The following is a 23,567-nucleotide window of genomic DNA, read 5'->3' on the forward strand; positions in this document are numbered from 1 at the left end:
GCATTTATACATCTCTTTCCCCCCTCTTTTCTAATATATTTAGCATTTCCCATTGGTTGAAGTAACATTGTTCTCAGCTACCAAGTATAACAAACACAAGTAAAGTTGCACACAGCATCCCAAACACCACCACTTTTCTCTTTTCAAGGCTGAACTTGTGAACAAGAACACATGCAGAGATTTTGGTCTTTCATGGCTCAGTGTCCGACTGTACCATACAAAGATTGCTTCAGATACTCTGTATTCTGCATTTCCAGAAATAATTTTTATCTAACACAAAAAGCAACAACCCAAAGGAATTCTTCTGAGTCAGATGGAGCTGCCTCCTCTCTTCCTGGAATTACAGTTCCCACAGCCCAAAAATGTTTCTTGATGTTTTCCAGTGCTCAAGCACTTACCAGTATGTAATATTAAGTCACACAGTTTTAGACACTTAAACAAGGGTCTGATTCTCAAAAAGCTCTCCTGGACCAGTTTGGGAGAGCTTGGCCCCCTTTTACACTGAATTTGTCTGCCATTCTGGCCACTTTCACCTGGAGCCTGCCCAGGTAGAATCATCACAAAAGTGCAGGACAGAGCAGCATGAGGCAAGTTCTCATGTCCCATAATATACAAGTGTACTACATCTGGCTAGTAATGTCTGTTACCAATAATCCTCCTTCCTTTTGTCTGTCTACATGGTAAGAGCAAGGCTGGCCCTGTCTATTATTAAAGTAATTTGCGCCCAGCACAGCTATGGCCTCCGCTTCAGTTGGGGATTTGAGACCTTATTGAACAGCAATCATAGCAGTGCCATAATTCTTCTAAAGAGCTGGCGATGGCAACTTCTGACAGCAGTACACATCCGGTCACTTCAGAAGCAGTGACGTGAGAAGCAGTTGTTAGGATACAAAAATGCCCAGATTAATCCAGAAGAAAAATCAGGACAGAAAAGAAAACTGATGAGCCTGCCCATGTGTCTCCAGCAAACAGCGTCTTCAAATCACTGCTCTCAGACTACCTGGAGCTCTAAATGACACCAAGGTTTTTTTTTTCCTACCCTGCCAATTCAATATAGTTCAGGGCAATTCCCAGTAGGAAAAGTTAAAATGAAGTTGTACTCTTGAGAACCTTTCCCTGTACTGGGCCATGATATTTGTATAGCATTTGCAGAGGTCATACATTTCCATAGGTCACTAAAGGAAGGAGCAGACTGAAGAGAAACATTTTAAAACTTCAGAGGGCTAATATGTCATCAGGAAAGAGAAGCATGGAGTGGCCAATCTCCATCAGCATTTAAGAAGTTAAAATGCACAAGGTTTTACTTGCAAGAATAGACTTCTGTCTACTTCTCCACCCACTGTTTTCCAAGTTTACCCAGGAAGAAACACAGCACAGCAGCTGAGAGCGCTTCAACAGGCTATTTAAAAGTTTCTTACAAGGGTCTAACACACCACTTTGCCCAGCAGCCAGTTACAGGCCAGAATAGCTCCAAGAACAATATGTCCCATGCAGAACATGCGTGGCCAGGCCAGCTTTGGCAGCCCTGTTTCCAGAGATGCCATCTAGAGAGCCTGGGTCATATGAAGAATGCTGGCTCTGTTTCAGATATAAAGGGGCAACAAAGGCATGAGGCAAGAGACCAAAGAAGCAGGAGGCAGAAGATATGTTTCTAAATAAAACCAGCTTCATAACTCAACTACTGCGTGCTATCAGACATCCTTTTTCACACACAGAAGCCCAAGCTCTGGTGGTGGGCTGCACTGTGTTTAGGAGGAAAGAACCTTTTGGCTCAGTACTGCAGCAAAGAGCAGTTAGCAGCAGCAGGTACCACCTGGGACAACCGCAGTGGTGATAGGTACCACCTTTGGTAATACTAGTTGTTCAAGGATATCTCCGTGGAACACACTTTGCCCTGCAGAAGTGAAAGCTATTGCAGCCTATGCAGAGCACAGCAATCACACCACCACCAAAAAATCCCCAAGCTCTGACTTGCAGAACACAAATGGGTCCTATAATGGCCTACTACTGCATGAGGAACCCTACTCCAGGATTCCCAAGATAAGGCTGCCATTAGTGACTGAGATACAACTCAAACCTGGACTTTGATAGATGCTACGATCTTGGCCTTTCGCAGGAATACTGCTGTAGCAAGGAGCAGAGACTCAGGCCATCAGCATATATATAAATCAGGCAGAGATAATGTGGACTCCTACAATGTCACATTTTCAGAGCCATAGTCAAATAACCATAAACCCCTCCCTCTGCAGCAGCTCACTGCAGAATACACTGTGCAAAGCCCCAGAGGAAAATAGTGAAAGAAAACTAGAAATAACAGAAGTCAGCATTAGAAATTAACAGATACCATGTAAATGTTCAGTTCATTCCTCTGAGGAGCTAAATTTGGGGGTAATAAACATCTTAAATACTTCTACTGTAGTTTCAGTTCACTCATTAGAAAAACATATCAAAAGAATGTATCCTTGCCAGCACTTTTGTTTGTATGAATCATGGCTCAGTGAAACATTTCAGGCATATAATTTATCTTTTCTTTGGCTTACATAGTAAATGCTTCATGAATTCATGAATTCTGTCCTTGTTTTAATTATGCTGTGTTCTGAATGTAGTTTTGTAGACCACAAAAATAAAGAGTGGTTCACCAAACACAGAATGTTTGTGCAGCTCTTAAGCTACAACTGTGGAGCCTCTCTCTTACTTACCAGCAATGCTGTTTGTTTTGTGCTGGCACTCAATTCAGGGAAACTTTGCTTTGCTTTTAGCTTTAGAGATACTACAAGTCATAATCCACAAAAAAAAGGGGGGGGAGAGGGAAGAAATTGTTGGCAGCAATATCTGGATTTTTAGTACGATTATTTGGTAACAGTTTGTAGTTACTACAGTAACAGCAATTTAATTAGACTTGGTCATTCACGCATCCTACAGGAGAACCAGCAACTTTAGTGGGAACAGAAGGCAACTGTGCTGCAAAGCAGAATCACAGCCTTTGTTTTAGAAATGAAGTTAGTTTGACAACATATCAGAAGTGCTTAATCACAGAATGGTTTGGGTTGGAAGGGACCTTATTTTTCCCAGAAAAGGTCCTTAACATCTATCCCATTTCATATTTGAAGAATCAAAGATAGAAATACTCCAGAAAATTAAGGATAAGGTTACAATTTCACTCTCTCCTGTGATACAGTTCTGCCATTCACTTACTCTGAGCAACTCAAATCTGATTTTGAGTCCTCAAAAGATTTTTTTTGTGGTACAGCTTTAAGAACACATGTAAAAGATGCACAGGCAATGCTGTTACATGAGAGACCTGTCTTCAAGCATGTCAAAAGCTGTTGTGTGGGCTAGGATCCTGCAAACACACACATAACAAACACACCCTACAGCTGATGAGTGCCCAGGATTTCCAGATTATTTCCATTAGTGAGGGTCAGGATGTGATAGATGTAAGCTGAGGACTGGAGCAGAGATTCAGAACTAATGAGAAAGCGAGTCATTATTGCTAGGAAAAAAAAACTTTATCTGAGAGAATGCTTCTAATATCTGCTTGAAACAGCAGAAAAAGGCTTAGGTTACCTTGTCCTATTGCTTGTTACAAACACATACTTAGCTGAGCTTTCCCAACATAACTATTTGCTACCAGCAAATGTTTAACTCTGACTTGTGGTTAAAGCTGCATCAGACTGCTATTCCACTAGAGTCTCACACTCTATTACTTTAACAGCACAAACTGTGACCTTTTGCACTTTGTAGTTTGCAGTCATGGCAAAACAGAAAATAACAAAATTCTACATTTAATTGTAAGAGTAACAATTCTTGTGAGTCACAGGAAAAGCTATTCTTTGTGTGCATTAGTCAAAAATATCTGCAGGAATTTACAATGTTGAAAAGCTTCAGTCTTATAATCTACAGGCAGAAGTATCAGTATGCACTGAATAGATTATTCATTCTGAATTATGCACCCTGTACTGTTTATGTAGTGAATGACTTGATATGCTGTTAGGTTGAGACTACAGACTCTTTAAATGCGCATATATAGATGTCTGAAGTACCAGTGATGGGTGCTGCTTCTGGAGGGCAAATGCAACTGTTCAGTCTTACAAATGACTTCAGAAAAATATTACAATTTATGTAAGAAATATGATCTTCAAATGGGAGGAAGCATAAGATAGAGGAGACAAGGTAGAACTGAAATTGAAGAGACTTTTGCGCACACCTTGCAACATCATCAGTGCAAGCAGTGAGCGTCTTGTGAACTATGTTCAACACTATTCAAAGCATTACCAATCATACAGCAGTCTTATTTTTAAGCCTGAACAAGGCCAACAAACACAGTTACTATTAAAATGGCATTTGCAGGTTGTGATGAGGGAGCCATGCAGGTAGTTTCTCCCTCCTGCTCCTGCCATTGGACAGTATTTGAGCTAGATCACCAAGTAGTGCCTGCTGGCACCTCTCCAGCAGAGCTAAGACAAGTTATGACACTTATCCCCATCTGCAGGATGGGCTTTTTTCAATAGTTAATTACTTGAAAATTAACTCTAGAGTATATTTGCTGATATCAAACTTCGCAGGAAGTGCAAAATCTAAACCCAGGTCTGTTTTCAGCTCCTTTGAGTAACATGCTTTCAGGCAAGTTAATTTCTTATATCACATTCTCATCCTGTAAAATCAATTCTAAGGGACCAGGTTTCCTTGACTATAAAAAGGATAAGATCACAACAGCTAAGAATGCAAAAATTGCTACTGCATAATATTCCTTACCCTGTTATGTAGGGCATGCAAAAAGCAGCCATTGCTGAAGAGTGACTATTTTAAAAATGACACAAAACACACAAGAGAACTACTGTAAAACCATCCAGTGTCAAACTCCAAGCTTCCAAACCACAAGAAGCAATTTTACGTTCAGGTATTTTTGCCTTCACTCGTAGCTGACTGCTGTTCATCATCCTGGCAATTGAAGCATGAACACAGCTATCTTGCCTAGACCTTTCAGAAAATTACAAGTGAATTTAAACTCGAGGTCAGATGCTAGCATTTAGTCATGAGGCAGACATCAGAGCTGTTCCCACTCTGCTTTAGGTTCCTCTCCCGTACCTCTATTCAGCCACCCCGCAACACTGACTCAGTCATACAGCATCACAGCATTACGTTGTCCTGTGCTAGTAATATTTCTAAGGGGTTTCATTAGGAATGAAATGGATATTCCTACTCAAGCACTTGCCTTTCCCCGTGGGACACTGTTTGATGTGCTCTGTAATCCAGCAGCCTCTTTCACTGTGATGTGCCCGTCAGGAAGGTCTGAAGTCTGCCTTTCCTCCTGGGTATCAATTTGCACTTTACTCCTTTCCTTTCCCTTCTCCAGCTTGAAGATCCTGTCAAAGAAGGTTACTTGTTTTGGCTTTGAGGCAGCTGCATCCTCTCCCTCAGGTGCCACTGATGCCACAAGACCGATGTCATGAAGGGATGGTGCCACTGGGGCCTGGGTCAGGTTTTTATGTGCTCCTTCCTCCCACCCAGCTGCCGGGGGAACCTCTGTGCTGTCACTTGGTGCTTTGTTCACTCCAGGCGTCTCTGAGCTGACATCAAGTTTCCCCGCTCCAACTGATGAATCTGTAGCTGGATCTTCAGTACGCCCTGGTACAGACCAGGCAAATGCGAAGACGGAGCGGGGTTTAGCAGATGGCAGAGCTCTGCTGGCAGCGCTCCCAAGGCTCTGCTCCATTGTCTTGGGGGAAGAAACGGCCACATTATCCTGTGCAACACTTGCCTTTGCATCCACTACAAACAGAAGCATAGAACTGTAATTATCCACCACAGCAAAGGAGTTATATCAGTTGTACAATTAATTATGGAGACCTCGCTCTTTAATAAACTAATTGAGATGTGGAGCCTCTGGGAGGACTACACAGAGTGCATCTTGTTGACAGACCCCGTTGTCTTCCTGCGCTAAATACAAGCTGCCGCTCACTGATCAGACCTGCCTGTCTGATTTTCTTCTCTGTCACTCCTCATTGAAGTCAGTGCAAGTTTAATGTCCTTCAGTCCCCTCTCAACTACCAAAGTCAGGTAACAGCCCAGGTGTTTGACTGCTAAGCCCAGTGGACATGCTGAAGGTATTTTACTTCCAATAAAGTTTAAAGAAGTGAGGTGCAGGTAAAACTTGAGACAAAGTTATATACATATTAATATATTACGCTTTCCTCTGTCAAAGCTGAATGGGAAAAAAAGGGTGGAAACTGCAAGGACTGATCTTGTTTCCTGGCTTGCCAAACTCCTCACAGGCCTTGGCAGACATAACTTATTTCATTCATTTTTCCAGTACTCTGCCTTGTTGCCTGCTCTCCATAGTGCAGTTTCTGCTTGCACTCCCCTATTGCCTGTAGGTTAGCTTAAACCTGATTTGAATACTTATAAATCACATCTGAGCCAGGCTTCTTATCCTTGCATTTCTGACTCTTCTTACCCACAAACTGCTCTTAATCACGTCCATCCCCCCCCCCAATTCTCAGAGATAATTTTCCCTTGACAGTCACACTTCAGATGTGAAAAAATCTTTCATCTTAAAGGTATATGCTATGATTTTATATTGCAATGGCACTTTGATAACAGAACTGAGGTGAAAGTCCCCAACACTCTGTATGCAGACAGGGGAAGGCTCCTGCTTTACAGAAGACAAAAGAAACAAGACAAGAAAATACAGCATTGTATATGCTTTGTGGATGGGAGACTGAATCACAGATGATGTGGTGTTTACTGGGGTTTCACAAGAGGAGGCTTGTCAAGAGGTAAGCCTTACAGCTTCTCCTCAGATGAGCTGCTCTTCCCTACTTTGACTAGAATATAGATCTGATTTCCCTGTCAATCATCACCACAGATTTCAAGGATGGATGTAGATCAGCTTCATTATAAATGAAAATCTGACAGTCTCAAACTGACTTGCTAAATTACAATTTTAAAATTGACAGGTTTGGTGGAAAATTTAAATTATTTCAAATGATAATTGCAATAGTCTAGTCAATATTATGCCTTCACATTTTACTTTAACAGCAATAAAGCCCCAGATGCCACCACATCCTGACTCAAACACCTGCCTTTCACAGCACAGACCTGCAGTGTTCAGTTTCCTTTTTAAGGTAAGGAAAGCAGAATATCTGTAGATCACAGCTTTCAATACTACCCCTCAGCTCTTCACAGCAAAATTATCCTATTTTTCCACCCCCTGAAAGATTTTGCATAACACCACACAAATATCAGCAGATGCCGTATGACACATCCCTGCATCCCTTTGATACTGTCCTCCTGTGGCAGCACCCAGAGTCCCAGGTCATGTCCCTGAGAAACGAAGAATAGAGATCCAGCATCCAGATGTGACATCCTCTTCCTCACAGCCTTAACTCTGTGACTGAGCATCCCTGCTAGACTCTTGCTTCACAGCTCAGGGCTGGTCCTGACAAAAGGTGGGAGCTTCCATAAACCATAGAGGTGAGAAGTGCCAGCACAAACGTCAAGTGACTTGACTGAAACACTGGCAGCAGCAGGGGACAAAGCAAGGGCTGTGGTGGCAGCACTCAATTGCAGCCAGCATTTTACCAGCTGCTGGGGAGCTGGCTCCTAACTTCTTCACTTCTAACCTTAACATGACATTTGCTTTCTTATTGTGTTTTGGTCATATTCAAGCACACAAAGGAACCAGAGTGCCTCAGTACAACCTGTTCTGTCCAGGTAAACAGATTTTTATTCCTTTGTGTGCACTCTAATTGAGAGAATTTCTTCCCCTGGATTCTCTCTGTTGCTATTTATGTGAGAAAACAACTCACACTGGCAAGACCCTTTGACAATAATATTCTGCGATATTTCATGAGTACGTTTCAGTGTACTGACATGCAAAGAAAAGGTACAAATAAGTAGCTGCCCAACAACCTATTCAGCTCTTCAGTCAAGGCCACTAAGTATCAGTTATAGTTTCCTAAGTCTCCTGTAGTACTACATGAAAAAAGTGAAGCACCAAGTTCTAATTATAGTTGGAAACTTGGGAAGGAAGCAAAAAGCAAACCCTTCCTCAGCTAAAGAAAGCAGAAACAATATCCATTGGAAAATAATTGTAATAGATGCTAAACTTCTGCTTTATGTAACAGATTAAAAAAATGCACAGGAAAACTGCCTTTAGTATAAAAATAGGAATATAAGCTCATCATTAAGAAAACCGACCAACCAAAAAGCAGCTCATGAACCTATCAAGCTCCTTTTATCTCTAATTATCATGGAAGGAATGAAAGACCTGGAAAATATCACCAGCATGAGCTCTGCAGCGTGTCTCTTGTGTCAAAACAGTTCAAACTGTTTCTGCTCAGACACCAGGCAGTGCAGATCCCACCACCAGAAAGGAGATGCTGCTGTGGTGGGGTGAACACAAGAACTTGACTCATACTGTATTCCCAGCAAACCATGAAGGAGAAAGGCTTTGAAATGGCAGTACTTGGATGAAAAGTGCATGGTATTTTTGTTTTTAGAGACACAGATGTGCCATTCTTTCCAAAATTATTCCACATTCCAGAGGCAGAATTAAGGATAGAAGCAAAGCATCCTAAATTCTAGGCCAGGTCTGCAAGTAGATCAAAGCTGCTCACTTAATGAGATTAATAACTGCTCTGAAACTAAAAATCAATATACAATTTGCAGCACTGCTGCAAGATTGCATTTCATACTACTACTACACAGGCATTTCCCTTTCAAGTATTTAATAAGAGACAGTCACAGTGCAGATTTGTCCTTCCTTTAGCTTCACTTTATCAGCATGTTGAAAGGCAACGCTGTGGCTGCACATACCCTCTCTTCTGTAAGAGCATACACAAAATAAGATTATTTATTCTGAAATTTGCTAGATTAGACCAAGTTTTTTCTTTAATAAAAACTCTACAGAAAAGAGTAATGGTTAGTGCAGTATTATGTCAATACCATTTCCCTGCTGAGAAGTAATTGCTGACAGACTTTCTCCCCCTTCCTTTTGTATCCTTGACTTCAGCATTTTAAGCACTTCCATAGGCTGTGGATAAAGAACAGCGCTAAGTTTGCTGACACAGAATGCAAACAAGTCCGCAGAATTAGCACTGCATTTTGAAAAGCAAGTGCTCAGGTTCTAATAAACAGAGCCAGCAGGTAAAATATTGTAACAGACAAAGCCTTATGGTGAGCACAGGCTTCAAGATGACCATGTGAGCTGCACCGACCATGTAGGTGTGGAATTATTTCTTTCTCTATGGGACCCAGGGTGCCCAGAACCCATGGGCAGGCAGTTTTGCTCAAAGCATCAGTGTAGAGTGCTAGCAGTGAAGCACCTATTTTCCATGGGTTTGGGACCAAGATGCAGCACTCAACCAGAGGGAATAGCAAATGGGGATAGGAATACTGAAGATGCGACTGACACGAAAGGAAGTTCAGAGCCACCAGTCCAACACAAATAAGAATGCTAACCAAGCTTTTTTCAGCTGATTTACTTTTGCTAATCAATGGGAATATAACCAGACTTCAGCCTGGTGCACAGAACAGATGGCAGCCAAACTCCCTTAAGTGGAACCAAGATCATTCCTGTCCAGCACTTCCAGATTGCCTTCTCCACTCCTCCTGGCTTTCTCTGAATCTTAGTTTGATCTTTGTACACCTGGCAACAGCCTAAGCCACATACTTAGTAAGCATCTATTTTTGATGCTCAGTTTGCCCAAGTTAAAACCTTGCTTTCTTAAAACATGCTCCTTTTCCTTAGCCTTTGATTATTAGTCTGGTTTCAGCAGTTACATGCACCCTCATGTCTTAATACTTACACACAGGAAACAGGTAAAATAAGGTCCTGTGATGTCTTATGCTGGCAGCTTTTCACCTCCTGCCATTTATCCTGACTCTTTCATAGTGCAAGTAATTTTTAGCTGTTGAGTGAGGGACAACTTGAATTGGCAAGGTCTTCAGCACAGACATCTTCCCCTGTAGGCCACCAGTATGGGAACATGACAAAAAATAAATGCCAGAAGGTGTTTTTATATTTGTCAGTAGAAAAAATAACCAGCTACAAAGAGGGTTTTAGTAGCTTTGGCTATTTTGAATACAAGCCAGTTAGAAACAGGTATTTTGCTTAGTAATGTAATTATAGTACCACAGCATTAGCTTGTTCCCTACAGTTCCGATAATCATGGAGACAATAGATACAAATGGCCATGAAGGAACCATTAAGGGCTACAAGGCAAAAGTTGGCACCAAGATGTCCATCAGTGTAAGCTAGCAAAATGAATTACTGCAGCAAATACTAGCCTTAAAAATCTAAATAGCAACAAAGAGTGAATTTTTAAATTTCTGGTAATTTTATAGGTATAGCATAAGTTATTTTTTCCTTCCATTATTTAGAACTGAGTTGGTGTCATAATGCTATAATAGCTGTAGAATTTTCAGATCTTCAAATATACCTCATGTTTGCTGGGGAGATTCCCAAATACTTGTGACAAGAGTGAATAACTGAGTTTTCAGAAGCATTAGAGAATTCAAAATAAGACATTTCCCCCCTTTCCTAAAAAAGGCATACTAATATTCTTCCACAATCTTGCTTGACTACTTCCAGCAAGTAAAGTTGATGGTACATTTATGCTCCAAGAATAACTGTGTTTCACTAAGTTAACTACCATTGTTATTTACCCAACTCATTTACCAAAATGAATGGAAATCAGAGAAGAAAAACAGCAGGAATAGTAATAATCATTCCTTAAAATAAAACCCCCACAAACCCAGCAGACTACAGTGCGTTGTGTTTCACACCTTACAGGCACATAGAGTTATTGCAATACACTGATTTCTGCTAGATACTGGCTAGTAGCAGAATTTGCTTGCTCAGATTTATCCTCTAGAACAAAGGAGTTGCATCTTAAACTGAGCTTTTTCTTCCTTGCATAATCTTTCCTTTTTATAAGCAGGTTATTGTTTTAATCTGCATGTGATTACCACCCAAATAACAAACAAAAATTGTCCCATTTTGTCCTCCTGATACATTTCTGATCTGTATAGTGCAAATCTCAGAGGTACATGGCTTTTAGTTCTGGTCTTCTTCTCTTTACCTGCTGCCCAACAAGTACTTGTATTAAAGTTCAACAAAGGAAACACAAAATATTAATAAAAGCCAGGATCAAGTTTGCTCTCCATTTGCTTGCAAAACAATGCATCATGGAGTAGCAGTAAGGGCACCCCTACTCTTTAAATGGCATTACAGGAGAAGAAGGTGAATGTGCAATGTCTGCAGCCCTGATAATCGATAGGAGCAGGAAAGGCAAGTCATGGAAAGAATCCCCAGGTCCACACATCTGTCAGCCTTTTTGAGGAGAAGCAGCAAACACAGGGAACCAGTCACCAATCTGCTCACCCAGATGTGAAGCAGATGGTGACAGGGCTCTTCCAAATAACATTACTTCCTCTGGTCAGATTAAGTTAACTCTCTGGATTCTTTTCTCATTATATTAGCAGATATAGATTTCATAGACTCATTTATCAACTCTACCATTTAATGCACAGCACATGGTCAGATCACTGGCAATCACAGAAATGCAAACTAACTAGACAAAGACCACAAACATATAACATTATTAATAAAATCCTCTTGCTTCACTTGCTTTTTTGCAGCCCTTTTGTCTTCTTCGGAAGTGCTCACTTCATGACTATTAAGTAATAACAGTACTAGTTCTTGCACTATTTCATTTTAGAAAGGCTATCAGCTACATTTTCTATAGGAGTAACATTCACCTCCAAACATCCCTTGCAGTTTTATTGCACCAGGACCTGATTACATTGCAGAAACCAGTGAGACTGCAGCGATATCTAAACAGTTAATTATTTTAACTGCTTTTTAAACATTAATAAAGTTAAAATAGAAGTAATATCAACACAGGACAGTCCAATTCTTCAATTTGCTACTTAAACTGATTTAGTAATTACATTAATTTAGTAATCCATTTAAGTAAAACAATGCCATATGCTTCCTTTTATGTAGTAAGAGTAAAATGTACACTTATTTTCTAGGTCTTCAGACAATGTAAGTCATCTGGCTTTTATTTGCTTCCCAGAGCATTGCTGGTTTACACTAGCAGAAACACAGCTACAAGCTTTTATTTTCTAGTAGGCAACTGTTTAAACTGACTTATTATAGCTAGATGGCATTAGGAAATTAGCCATGGAACAGAGATTCTGGACTGTAATCGGTACCATCTGCATATTGCCATACCAGTCTTTGACTATTTGCGCGTAAGCTTAGATTTTTCAACTGGATGTAACAGGCTGAGAAGGTTCTCTTAAATAAAACAGTACTTTTTTCTTTACAGAGATTGGACAGAATTGTTGGTTTTATTGTATTCTGAAAATAGAAAAAAACCCAGCACAAGGCAAAGAGTGGCAGAATTAATGTGGCTGAATCTGCAGAGATGCATTACTTCACTTCACTGCTCCAAATGAATGCTGCCTGAATGCAGCTCAAAAAGGCTCCAAAGCCAACAAGGTATGCAAGGTGAAATTAATGAGGCACTGAAAGGTGAGGAGGGAGACACATGGGAGCAATTGCCCATGAATAAGTGGAGATACCATCTCAAAACTACTTCTTAATGCTCAGGCCATGTAGTTCCCACCAGATATTTAGGAGATCAGCAGTGGAAGTGGGGCTCAGCTCCTGACAGGCACCTTTCCATGGGCAGCTCAGGGTCCAGCCTGCCACGGGTGTGATCACTCAAAACCCCAGTTTCTGTCCTGCTCTGAACACCACCCAACTAGGTCTGAAACAGGATTCTCTTACTGAGTAATGATTTACACATACCCCCACCAACTATTCAACTTCTACACCAACACCCTTAGTTCATATCAATTTTATTTCATGAGTATACAAAGAAAGAGAAACAAGTCATCACCCCCCCCCCCCCCCGAAAATCTCTTCTTGTCCTGGCAGTAGTTCAGTAATATCTAATACATCCTATAACAGGATCAGGAAAGGGGTGGTCAGGGTTACAACATTAGTCTTGAGACCCAGTTTGAATAAATTCTGGTAAATAGGACTGACCTTTTAGTAATAATGCTGTCAGGCCAGGCTTGCATTCCCAGCTCTATAGCTGTCTGTGCTATACCCTAACTTCTCTAGAACACAAACACAGGCAGTCCACACAGTTATATTTTGTTTCTAAATATTTCCCTGCAGATTAGACACACTCTGCTCTCTTCAGGAAGGACTGCCACTTCTAAAATGACTGCAAAGTAGATTTCTATATATGAAAGGTACCAATAAGGACCAGCTCAGGATCAGAAGCGACAAAACTCTAGAGGTCTAGAGCAGCATCCCTACAGCTATAATGCCTACCACCTTACAGTACTATCCACAGCCAATCACTTTTTCCAAGTGACAAACAGGACAGAAAATCACATCCCTATACATATTTAATTCTTAACAAATAATTGTTTTGGCATCTTTGAAATCAAAGCCATGCACCGACTTGGGAACACAGGACCAGAAGTCAGAGAACAAGATGGAAATATTTAGATGAACAAAAAGGTGCTCACATTCTATCATAGCATCTGTTGAAATTGCTACTGAAAGGATCAGAGCTGTGGTGTCACAACAGAAGTGCAGAGGTGGCTTTTAAGACTGTGCAAACTTGGGGATGAGAGCATGCAGCAAGGATCTGGATTTTCAGTTTTATTTCAGTTTTTGTAACCAGCTTGCAAACAATTTTGAAAAACATCCTTTTATTAAACTGCTCAAGCCACCCCCAGAAAGCTGAGTGCACACAGAACATGTCAGAAGGATGTCTTTTATTGCAGACACCAAAAGAAGTCCCATTCCCCCCTCCAACAGCTTCCTACTCCCTTATTCCCTTTGTCATCTCAATACACTGTTACTCTGGGATTTTAATAATTTACACCATCACATTGCTTTTGGGCTTGCATGATTTCATCACCATTTGCTACACTCAATGTTGTAACAGCTTGGGTCAGCAGCCCTCAGAATCATGGCAGAGCAGCAGAATGAGCTGCTGTGCCAACCTCAGGCATCCCTTGAATTGCCTTGGTCAAGCTCCTTATGAAACTTGAGCCAAGTGAGGTTCATTGTTAAGCAGATCAGTGTTACCAGAGCAATGTGACAATAGTAATTTCTCTGGCCCATTACTGTTTTACCTTCTTTATCCGTACCAAGATACTTGTTTCTGCAAATCTTTGTAGAAGCCTATCTTTAGGCATCATTAATAGGCAATTTGGGGATAGACCCTTAAGTCCAGGGCACATTGCTGATTTCTTTTATAAACAGAATATTGCAGTGGATCTCCAAATAACAGCCTGGTCTCTGTATAGCCCAGAGTTGCTGCCGCTGTGACCAGAGAAGGGTTTGGCAAAGCAAGGCAGCCTGACCAACAGCACATACGCTTCAGTCACAACAGTTACTCCAGAGGACTTGGGAAATGTTTTCCTGTTTTACCATTCATTATCTTTAAGCTTTCAGGCTTCCGAAAAGCCACACAAACTGATCCACGAGGAGGAGCTGTTACACGGGCTTGAGGCCATGCAGCAGTATTTACTACCGCTCCAGCATAAACCTCTCTCTGCCTGCCTTGTGGCAAAATAAGTACAAGCATGCCACCCAGTACATACCTTCACCATTCATTGCAGGACAATGAGCCTGAACAAATGCAACAGATCCATTCTTGATATTGTCAGGAGATTCAGATAGAGCCTGAAATAGCAAAAAATACAGTTCTTAGAGCTGTGTACATAATAGGATTTGAAAATTACAGTATGCAATAACCAGAGAAACGCAGTTGGACAGCTCTTGTTTACCTGATAGCTCTTTACTGTGCATGTATTGTCTTCTTCAGTTCTCTCTGGGGTGCTGATTGTATTCCCCATAGCTCCTGAAAGATAGAGGAGAAGAAGAAAAAACCCCAAACTAACCAACCCTCAAACAGCCTTTTCTTTCACGTATATATGATTCTCCTGCCTAACTCAAATTAAGAGCCAGCCAATGATGACAGACTGCTTCAATTTCTCATAAACCCCACCTGCTTTCCCCAAGGCACCTACCCTTATAGTCACAAGGCTGCACTAACCATCCTCTATTCAACCTAATTATGCACAGGGGCTCTCACCTGCTCACCAAACCTGGTACAACCTAACAAACTTTCCTTGTTTGTTGAGGAAAATGGGGTGCAATCATACCTGCATCATCCATTAAGACTGACCAGATAGTAACATGGAGTTAGTAGCAGAATAAAGTGAAAAAGACCAAAATAGATTAATAAATCACAGTGGCTTGGTGAGGTTTTATGTGTTTGGTTGGTTTCCATTAAAAAGAAAAAGAGAGAGAAAAGAGGTAGCACATAAATTCATCATGTAAAACCGGGTCCTGTGCGTCCTGCAGCTATGTATAACAAATTCTCGGGGGGAAATTCTCGCCTGTGGCTTTGGAAGTGTTTGTCCTGCTCTGCTCTGGGTGGCCTTACCGGTCAACTGCAGCTCACACAAGTAACTGAGATACGTTTCCATGGCCAGTTCTAGTGCAGCCAAGACTGTAGCTGTAGCAGGTCAGAAACAAGTTGAACCAGGCACCATCATCCATGATCCTGGATGTGTTTTTCAAGCATCTTGTGTTGCCACAGGTGCAGCACTATTGATACCCAAGGTAGTCAGTTTCAAACGGCTTGCTTATGTTCATACCTCTGGAGTCACAGCTCTGACTGAAGTCCAAGCATAACCTTATCTAGTTATTTACTATTAGTCCATTAGATTATTCAGCACTTGGTGAAACTGTTCTGATTTCTTTCAACTTTGTTTCAGGAGCAATGTGTTTGATACGATTTTAGCCTCTTTCCTATGTACAAGTACACATAAACCTGTTGGTTAGTGGTATTTTCTTTCTTTTCCGTTTCTTTTGCCCTTAATTAAAAATACATTTATATAACCTATATATATATATGCTATGCTTTAGGACTGTGAATTCTTTGGAACCAAACACACTGCAACATGGTTGACAGGCAAACAAGATTGAAGTCAAGAGGAAGGTTCCTATTGACTGGCTCGGTATATATATGTATCTATACTGTTAAAGCTACACAAACAAACAAAAAGGGCAAACTATTCTGAGCCACACCTTGAAAGAGGAAGGTTGGGGGTCAGCTCCAGCCTCAGTGCTCCTCCTGTTGGACGTCCTGCACAGCCAGTATGGGTACCAAGTGCCCTTCTGTTTTACTGTTGCTCTGGTTTATGCCTGTGCAAATTAGTGAAGCTGCAGAGGTATGGATGAGAGCAACTTTTGGGGAGGTTTAGTTAAAGGAAAGGAGTAGTTTTGCTAACTTGCTTTCAGTAGAATCTGAATGCAAGAAGGGGGGGCAGCTCTCCTTTCAGCCTCAAGTGTCTGCTTCCAGTTACTGTTTACAGAGCTCAGGCTGGTTGTGGGTTTTTCCTAGCCCCAATCAACAAACCTCTGCTTTACAGGGATGGTCCAGATCTGGTTTCTATTTTATGTTGCATCCTAGCTGCCATGAAATCCAAGCTGGGCCTCTCTCCAGAGATGGTTATTGTTCTCTGCTAAATGCCTAATGCCGTGCTGGACGCTGAACGGCCCTCACTGATGCTGAAACATGAAATGCAGTTGTGCACTGCTGAGAATCACTGCATAAATAGTGGCTGTAGGGCTGAGCCTTGATTTCAGAGTGCAGTTATTTTACAGGGGTTTAATCTTCTCAGCTGATATTTCCACTATAAATCAGAATTTCTGATTTATGGTGGAAAACAGCCAACGCTTCCTCATGGATGTACAATGGCCTCTTGTCCTTGCTATGTAATTCCGTTTCCTAGCAACTTTAAGTATTATCCAAATGGAAGAGAAGAAAACAAGATTCAAACCCTAATGCTTAGTCTCAATGGTAAATTTAGTGTCTGGTTGAATCTGGAGGATTTACTTTTGTTTTCCATTCACAAGGCCACCTGGTTTATGCCAGGAGACAACTTAAGCAGAGGACGGAATATTTGCAGGTTACGTGCTTCCTTTTCACATGTACTGTAAAATCAGTGCATATCTGAAGGGAGCAAGAGAAGAAAATTCGTCTTTAATTTCTTTATTCTGTGTGGCTTGATTCTCAGTTATCCCAGTTTCCTGTTGGTGCACCTCTACTCCCATCAGGTAAGTTATCTTTAACTGGTACAGAGCAGAGATCACAGGCTCCAATCTGTGTCATATTTTGCTCTAGGAGAGATTACCCATTTTCTACCATCGAGTTTACAATTCCCACTGAAATAAAACACACACAGTGGTCATGTGGAATTTTTAAGGATTTTCACTCACCAGAACTCTCCCATAGAAAGCTGGATAAGACTTTGAGGCTATTTTTGTTTAAAAATGGCACAAACTTGCTACATAATCCTCTTGAAATATAATCCTGAAACACTCAACACAGTTCTCCGCCATGCACATATATATTTCTGCAGACTTTTCCTGTCCTTGCAACAGTAATCGATTATTGTTTTGCATTGAGGTTTGCATTCTGTGCATTACAACTTACTATGCATTGTATTGCAATACAACTGCATGTTTGCTGTGCGCTGGGGTAAAGTGGCTACTGAAGAAAGGTGACAAGTGTGTGGCCATTCCTCGGGGTGCAGAACTCAGTCAGCGGCACAGCCTCACAGTCCTGGCACAGATCCTTTGGTAAAATTAATAAGATAGACATGTATGTGTGCTTCTGCCCTATTTTAAAGAAAAAATGAAAGGTCACTGCCACCTATAGACAAAACTGAGTATCAGCAGAAGTGACAATGCACACACACAAAATGGTATCGAACTGGCAGAGTTTCAAGTTGCCAAGCAAGTAATGTCACAGCTCTTTGCTTCTGGATAGCATCTAGAAACAGCTGCTGTAAAGACTATTGTGTCTGTCACACCCATGCGTGAGTCTAGACTTGTATAAATGAGCAACTCCATGTCATTAACATGAAACTGTTATGTTCTTCCCAAAGTGCTCAGGCCTCCAGTATGAAGGCATCAAATTTTCCCTCATTTGAAACACCTTCTCTCAATGCTAAAATTACTCAGTGTGCAGCCAAAGAGGTCTTGTGAAAAATAAGGGGCTCCCGCCTGGGTCTCATTGGTGCCTTTCTTCACCAAAGACCACCATTTTGAATAAGAGCTGCCAAAAGCTGAGCACCAATCCCGATTTTGGCACCCAGCTAAAATCCTCACATGAGCAAATGAGTTTATAGAAGAAGCTGAGGTTTCCCAGTGTGCAGGGACTTGCCTGGGAACTGGGAGTCATCAGGAGCTCTTGGGCCATGTGCTTGTTCCCAATGGGGAGAATCAGACGCTGTCAACCACTGAGGACCTCTCTCCAGCTGTGAACCCTGTGCTATCTCTCGTGATGCTGCCTTGGTGTCTCCATTGGGTGTTTGTGCTGTCCGGGCTATCATTTATGGTTATTAATTCATGGTACAACCACCAGATATGACCCATTTGTGCTCTTTGTCCTCCATCTGAAAAGCACCAAGCTGGTCTCTGTAGTAAGCTGTGAGTACGGAGCAAACCTTCACCAGACCTGGGAGATGCTGCTGGCAAGGTGTCTATTTTATGAGGGTTTTTTGAGGTTATTTTTGGGGATTAAGAAGGGAAAAGAGATGATGCTGATGCTTTTTTTTTTTTTTCACTCAAAATGAGAGGAAAACCCTTCAAGCTGAGAGGAACCGGAGTCAGCTCATTCTCATCCTTAAGCTTCCTTTCTAGATACAGATTGTTTGATTAAGTTTCAAGGATATTATCCTGGTGGGGGGGCTCATTCAGACCAGCTGGAATGCAGCCCGACTGGTTTAAAAAGGAACATGAACTACCAGCCTCCGGATCAGACACAGCTTCCTCAGTTCCCTTCTCAAATTATGCTTTACTGCTTCTATTGTAGTGCAGAAAATAATCCAAATGGGAAAATGTAATTTTTAGATAGATTTTTTTTTTTTGCATTATATTATCTATAGTGTACCCCAGCATGAGCTCAAGGCTTGGTAAAATTCTCCTTTTTCTCTCTCTCAAAAATCATTGTTTCAGTGAAAGTTTTGAAAACTATGAGAGAAAATTACAACAAACCCATGATCTGTTGTGTACTCTGGCTAAAGCCAGACAACCTGACCTTTCTAATGCATTGACATACCTGGGATATTACAATCACCTGTGCCACAATGTCTATTAATACACAGTTAAAAGTACACAGTTAATTCCTCACTGAAACTTACCATGAAATAATCAATCTGATTTAGCTCTCTTTGCATCTCATTTCATTGCAGATATGTCGACTCTGTGGGTGTTGGGGAAAGACTTCATTAAACTCGATTCTACTCCAATGGCAGTCACTAGCACTTATTTATTTGTGCAATAAGCAGCCTGCCTTGTGGCTGGATCCTTAGCTCTTTAGTCAATCCCTACCCTTTATCCGGCCTCTTGGAAAACAGGTGAACATGGGGACATGTCAGCGTCCAGCTGAGAAGGCAGAAGCTCCTGCTCTGATTCATGTGGAGTCAAGGAAGGACCCATAATAGGACAGAGTTTTAGAAAGTGTCCTTACCTTCCTTCAGTGCAGCTCTCAATTGCTCTCCTGCAGATAAAGGTAACTCAGACACGTGTTGGGTATGATGAAACCAGGGGACAAGTGTGTCTGAGCATTGTCAGTGGCTATGGAGGAGAAAAGGAAACACAATAGACCATAGTGAAGGGACAGGAGAAGGAAGGCTTGAGATGACTCACCTACAGCAAACAAGAAACACCCAAGAACAATTTGAATAGCCACCTGGCAGCTGGCCGTGCATCCAGGACATGCAGAATTACAGCCCTGAGTGCTCCAGGGGCAGTTTTTAATACAGTTCTTTCAGTCACTCTGCATTGAGGCCAAATGGGAAAAGCAGAACAGTTCAAACATTCACACCCTGGCTTTCAGGGAGGGAACAGTTCAACAATACCACAGAGGTGAGCAATCCAACCTTCTGGTAGAAACACTCTGTCTAAGCTGATCTTTCTGTTTTTCTGCCCTTCTGCAGAAAACCCAGTGCACTGAAAGGGAAAGTCTACACCAGGCACTTTAAAGCCCAAACAAAATCAGCCAAGCACATGTGGGAGCTCCCAAGATCATTTAGCACCGGAGCACATACAGGGCTCTATTCCAGCATGGGGCAGAAGTGACAGCAGAGGAAGAGCAAAAGCAAAAGCCAAGAGAAGCCAAACCAACAGCAGCAGCAGCAGCAGTTACCTGGGCAGGGTGGGAGCTGGAGCTGGTCCTGGTGAGGTGCTGCTGGCTCAGCCCCGCAGCTCTGCCCAGGGAGTGCTCACAAACACTGGGTGCAGACACACAGGGGTGGAGTAGTCCACCCTGCCAGCCCTGCTCGAAATACTTTCTCTTCTTGAGTGTTCTGGCCACCCAGACCTGTTCAAACGCATACTTGACTTTATGGCTTTGGGGCAGCCCAGCATGGACACTGTTGCTGGAAACTGTTGTGCTGAACACCTAAAAACCTCTTGTGGATTTTCCCCTCAATGGCAGAAAATACCTAATTCCATTTAATGACATGACTGTTTGCTGTAGTCAAAGTGGATCTTAATATCCTCCCATAATGTGCAAACTGACTAAGTGTTTTTATTTCAAACCTCTTGTCACAATTTACTGCTCCCTTACGTGAGTCACTAAAGCCCATGCTCAGACTGGGGGTGTCTGAAGAAGGGAAAGGCTTTTTGTTCACACCACCTCAGCCAATAAAACTTGGGTTTGGAACTGGGGTTCCCACAGACTGTTGCAATACCAATAAAAAATGCCTTATTTTATAGTTTGAAAAAGCAATGGCAAAGAGTTGTGAAAGATTGACACAAGGCAATACCTTAAACCAGTCTGGGCACTGGCTGGAGCTCTTGTTGCAAGGCTCTGAGAGAGACCAGGATGCTCCCCAACACAGCAGGTGACAGCAGCACTGCTGTTAACACTGCTGTGATGTGAAGATGCTAAAGCACAGTGTCAACTTCTCCTTAATTATTAAGGAAATATCCCCAGGCCAGTGGTTCCCATAAATTCTCTTTAGGCTTCCCTTCATGCAGGTTTGGTGTGCGCAAATCACTGTCAGCTCCAAGTGTTCCAATATATTAACCAGCTTGTTTCAAGTAATGTGTTGTCTGTACGCTATGTCTCGAGATTCAAATAAACTGGAATACCATACCCATGATCTTTCTCCCTATTGACTTGCTTATATCATCTGGATGGCACTTTTATTTCTGTGTTACTTTATGGTTCTGAATATAATTCTGTTATTAGTCATGATATAGAAACAGAAACGGATCTGTAACAAGGGTGATGCGCTGGCTGTGAATGGTGTCAGGTGCTTCAAAGGATGGCGAAGAAACTGTAATCATGGAAACAGAGCTTCTGATTACATCCACCACCTCAGCAGTGCATGGGAAAATCAATGGATATTCCAGTTCCCCGGGACTTTAAGCATTGGGTCATCTTTACCATTTTCACTTATTTTATCACCCTAGATATTGCAAATCCTCACCTACTACAAGCTCAGATAACCCCACCCCACAAGTTCAGTTTCATAATCCTGTCCAGAGAAAGAATATGATTTTTGGAATGGTCTCTGGATTCACTTTTTTTTTTTAAACTTTACTTTTTGGTTGTTCTCCTGCGGTTCAAATATCATTATGAAGTGATTCTGAAACGCAAGATGTAAATATTTAATTGCAAGAATACTTCATTCCTTGAAGAAAATGTCACTAAGATTCAGTACATGCTTGTACCACACTTTCCTTTCCATGGATCTGTTTGCTCCTAAAATATCATCAAATTCAGCTTTAAAAACTTAATGTGCATCATGAAGGAAAATGATTTGGATTATCGTATACTTCACCTTACGTGCTGTGAATATAAGAATAAAATACACATTTCCTTAAAAAAAAGGCTATTAGAATTAAGCCCAAACAGATGGTAGTTAGCTGAAGGATGTTTGCATACTTTATTTTCCACAGAGTTGTGTTTGCCATTATTCATCCAGGCATTTTTTCACCTTCATGACTGGAATTGTGCAGGAATAATTTAGATACTTTTAAAAGAAAAGGTCACTGCCCAGCTTTGGGCATCTAACACAAGCGCTTCAGTGAGAGGACAGATCTCCTTTGGGTGCTCCATAGGCTATGCTGGACACATCAGGAGGTGGTTGTGACACTTGCCTCAAGTGCATTTCTCTCTCAAGTCTGATCCCTGAATTTTGGCAGCTGAGTAGGATACTTGCAACCAGGCCATGTGAATCCTCTCAGTGTCCCAAGTGTCTTTCCCCATTATTAAGGCTAACTGTGTTGAGATCAAAGCCGTTTCTCCCCTCCTTCTCCTAGCTCATCCTTCTCTGACCTGGTTTGGCAGCACTTAAAACAAGAGAAATAACTACTGCAAATATCAGAGGAAATGTCTTTCTGCTGTGACTCCTCCAGCATCAGTGCAATTACACTGAGAGCTAATCTGATGTTCAGTCACTGAGATGCTCTTCTTGATTACACTGGTGTAGCATTATTAAATTAGAGAGATCAGAGTGAGGTTTATACCGATGTAATTTTTCCCAGTTATGTGATCTTAATGGACAATTAACTATCCATTCTTTGAGGTATATTTCAGCTCTGTCTTTTTTTATTCTTTCATAGCCATTTCAAAGACATCCCATGTATTCATCGAGGACAGAGCAGAGTGGTACACAATGAGTTTTGTTTTGCCTTGTGCTTGGGAGCTGGGTGGCAGAGGTGGGGAGGATGAAGGCCACAGCCGAGAATCCTCTTCAAAGCAAACTCTGTGCTGCTTTCATGATTTTTCAGTGATCAAAATGCTGTTTTTTTAGATCTAAATTCTGTAATGAAACTGTCACCAAATAAATCTTTCTCCCCAGCAGGAAATGATCAGCTTGTGCATCTGACAGCTGCAAAAAACTTCCTGTTAATTAATGGCACAGAGCTCCCAACAATTACATATGATTAGCCAGCTTCTCTTATTACTGTCCAGAATGAAAGCCAACACCATTCAAATATTGACAATTGAAGAGCAGATTAATATCGGCCTGTCTTTGCATCTGCTTTTGCTATATGTAGTCTTGAAAGGGGCTGATGTGTTCATTTAAGGTGAAGACTTCCATCTGGCTGTTACGGTCAAGGTTTATTTAGCAGAGCAGGAGGAGTGAGCAGCAATACACCCTTAGCAACACTAGGGAGAGCTAAGAGACGGAACCTAAAGGAAGACAGCTGGGTTAAAAAAGCAATTAGGCATAACTCCAGTCAAATACTGACAGTTTCAAACAAAACCCAAATGAAGCTTTGACTCAGCCTTCCCCATTTCAGTCCCAAGAGGATGGATGAAGTGAGTCAGGGACTTCCTTCTTCTTTCAGATGAGAGAGGACCAGCCTAACATTTGTGTTGCTTAATCTACCCCGAGCCGGGAGAGATGTGTGAGCCATCCAGATCCCAGAGCCAGGCCAGACCCTGGCGGGATCTCAGCACCCAGGCAGGTTAGGACACACCTGG

The 23,567-nt window shown here is 41.7% G+C and overlaps 1 protein-coding gene across 1 annotated transcript in view; it reads right to left on the bottom strand.

Annotated features, from left to right (window-relative positions):
• Positions 1 to 20,374, bottom strand: part of BCAS1 (brain enriched myelin associated protein 1) — a 52,989-nt gene extending 32,615 nt beyond the window's left edge. The window contains exons 1-5 of the mRNA XM_062613963.1: positions 20,271 to 20,374; positions 19,593 to 19,699; positions 14,833 to 14,906; positions 14,647 to 14,728; positions 5,216 to 5,772 (exon numbers count right to left, since the gene is read on the bottom strand). Of these exons, the coding sequence (XP_062469947.1) occupies positions 5,216 to 5,772; positions 14,647 to 14,728; positions 14,833 to 14,901 (708 nt within the window). The 5' untranslated portion in view covers positions 14,902 to 14,906; positions 19,593 to 19,699; positions 20,271 to 20,374. The remainder of the gene's footprint in view (positions 1 to 5,215; positions 5,773 to 14,646; positions 14,729 to 14,832; positions 14,907 to 19,592; positions 19,700 to 20,270) is intronic.
• Between the last annotated feature and the right edge of the window lie 3,193 nt (positions 20,375 to 23,567).

This window comes from Pezoporus occidentalis, unplaced genomic scaffold, assembly GCF_034315485.1.
Source record: "Pezoporus occidentalis ecotype Australia unplaced genomic scaffold, CSIRO_AGI_Poc_V1 ctg171, whole genome shotgun sequence".
Classification (NCBI taxonomy): Eukaryota; Metazoa; Chordata; class Aves; order Psittaciformes; family Psittacidae; genus Pezoporus; species Pezoporus occidentalis.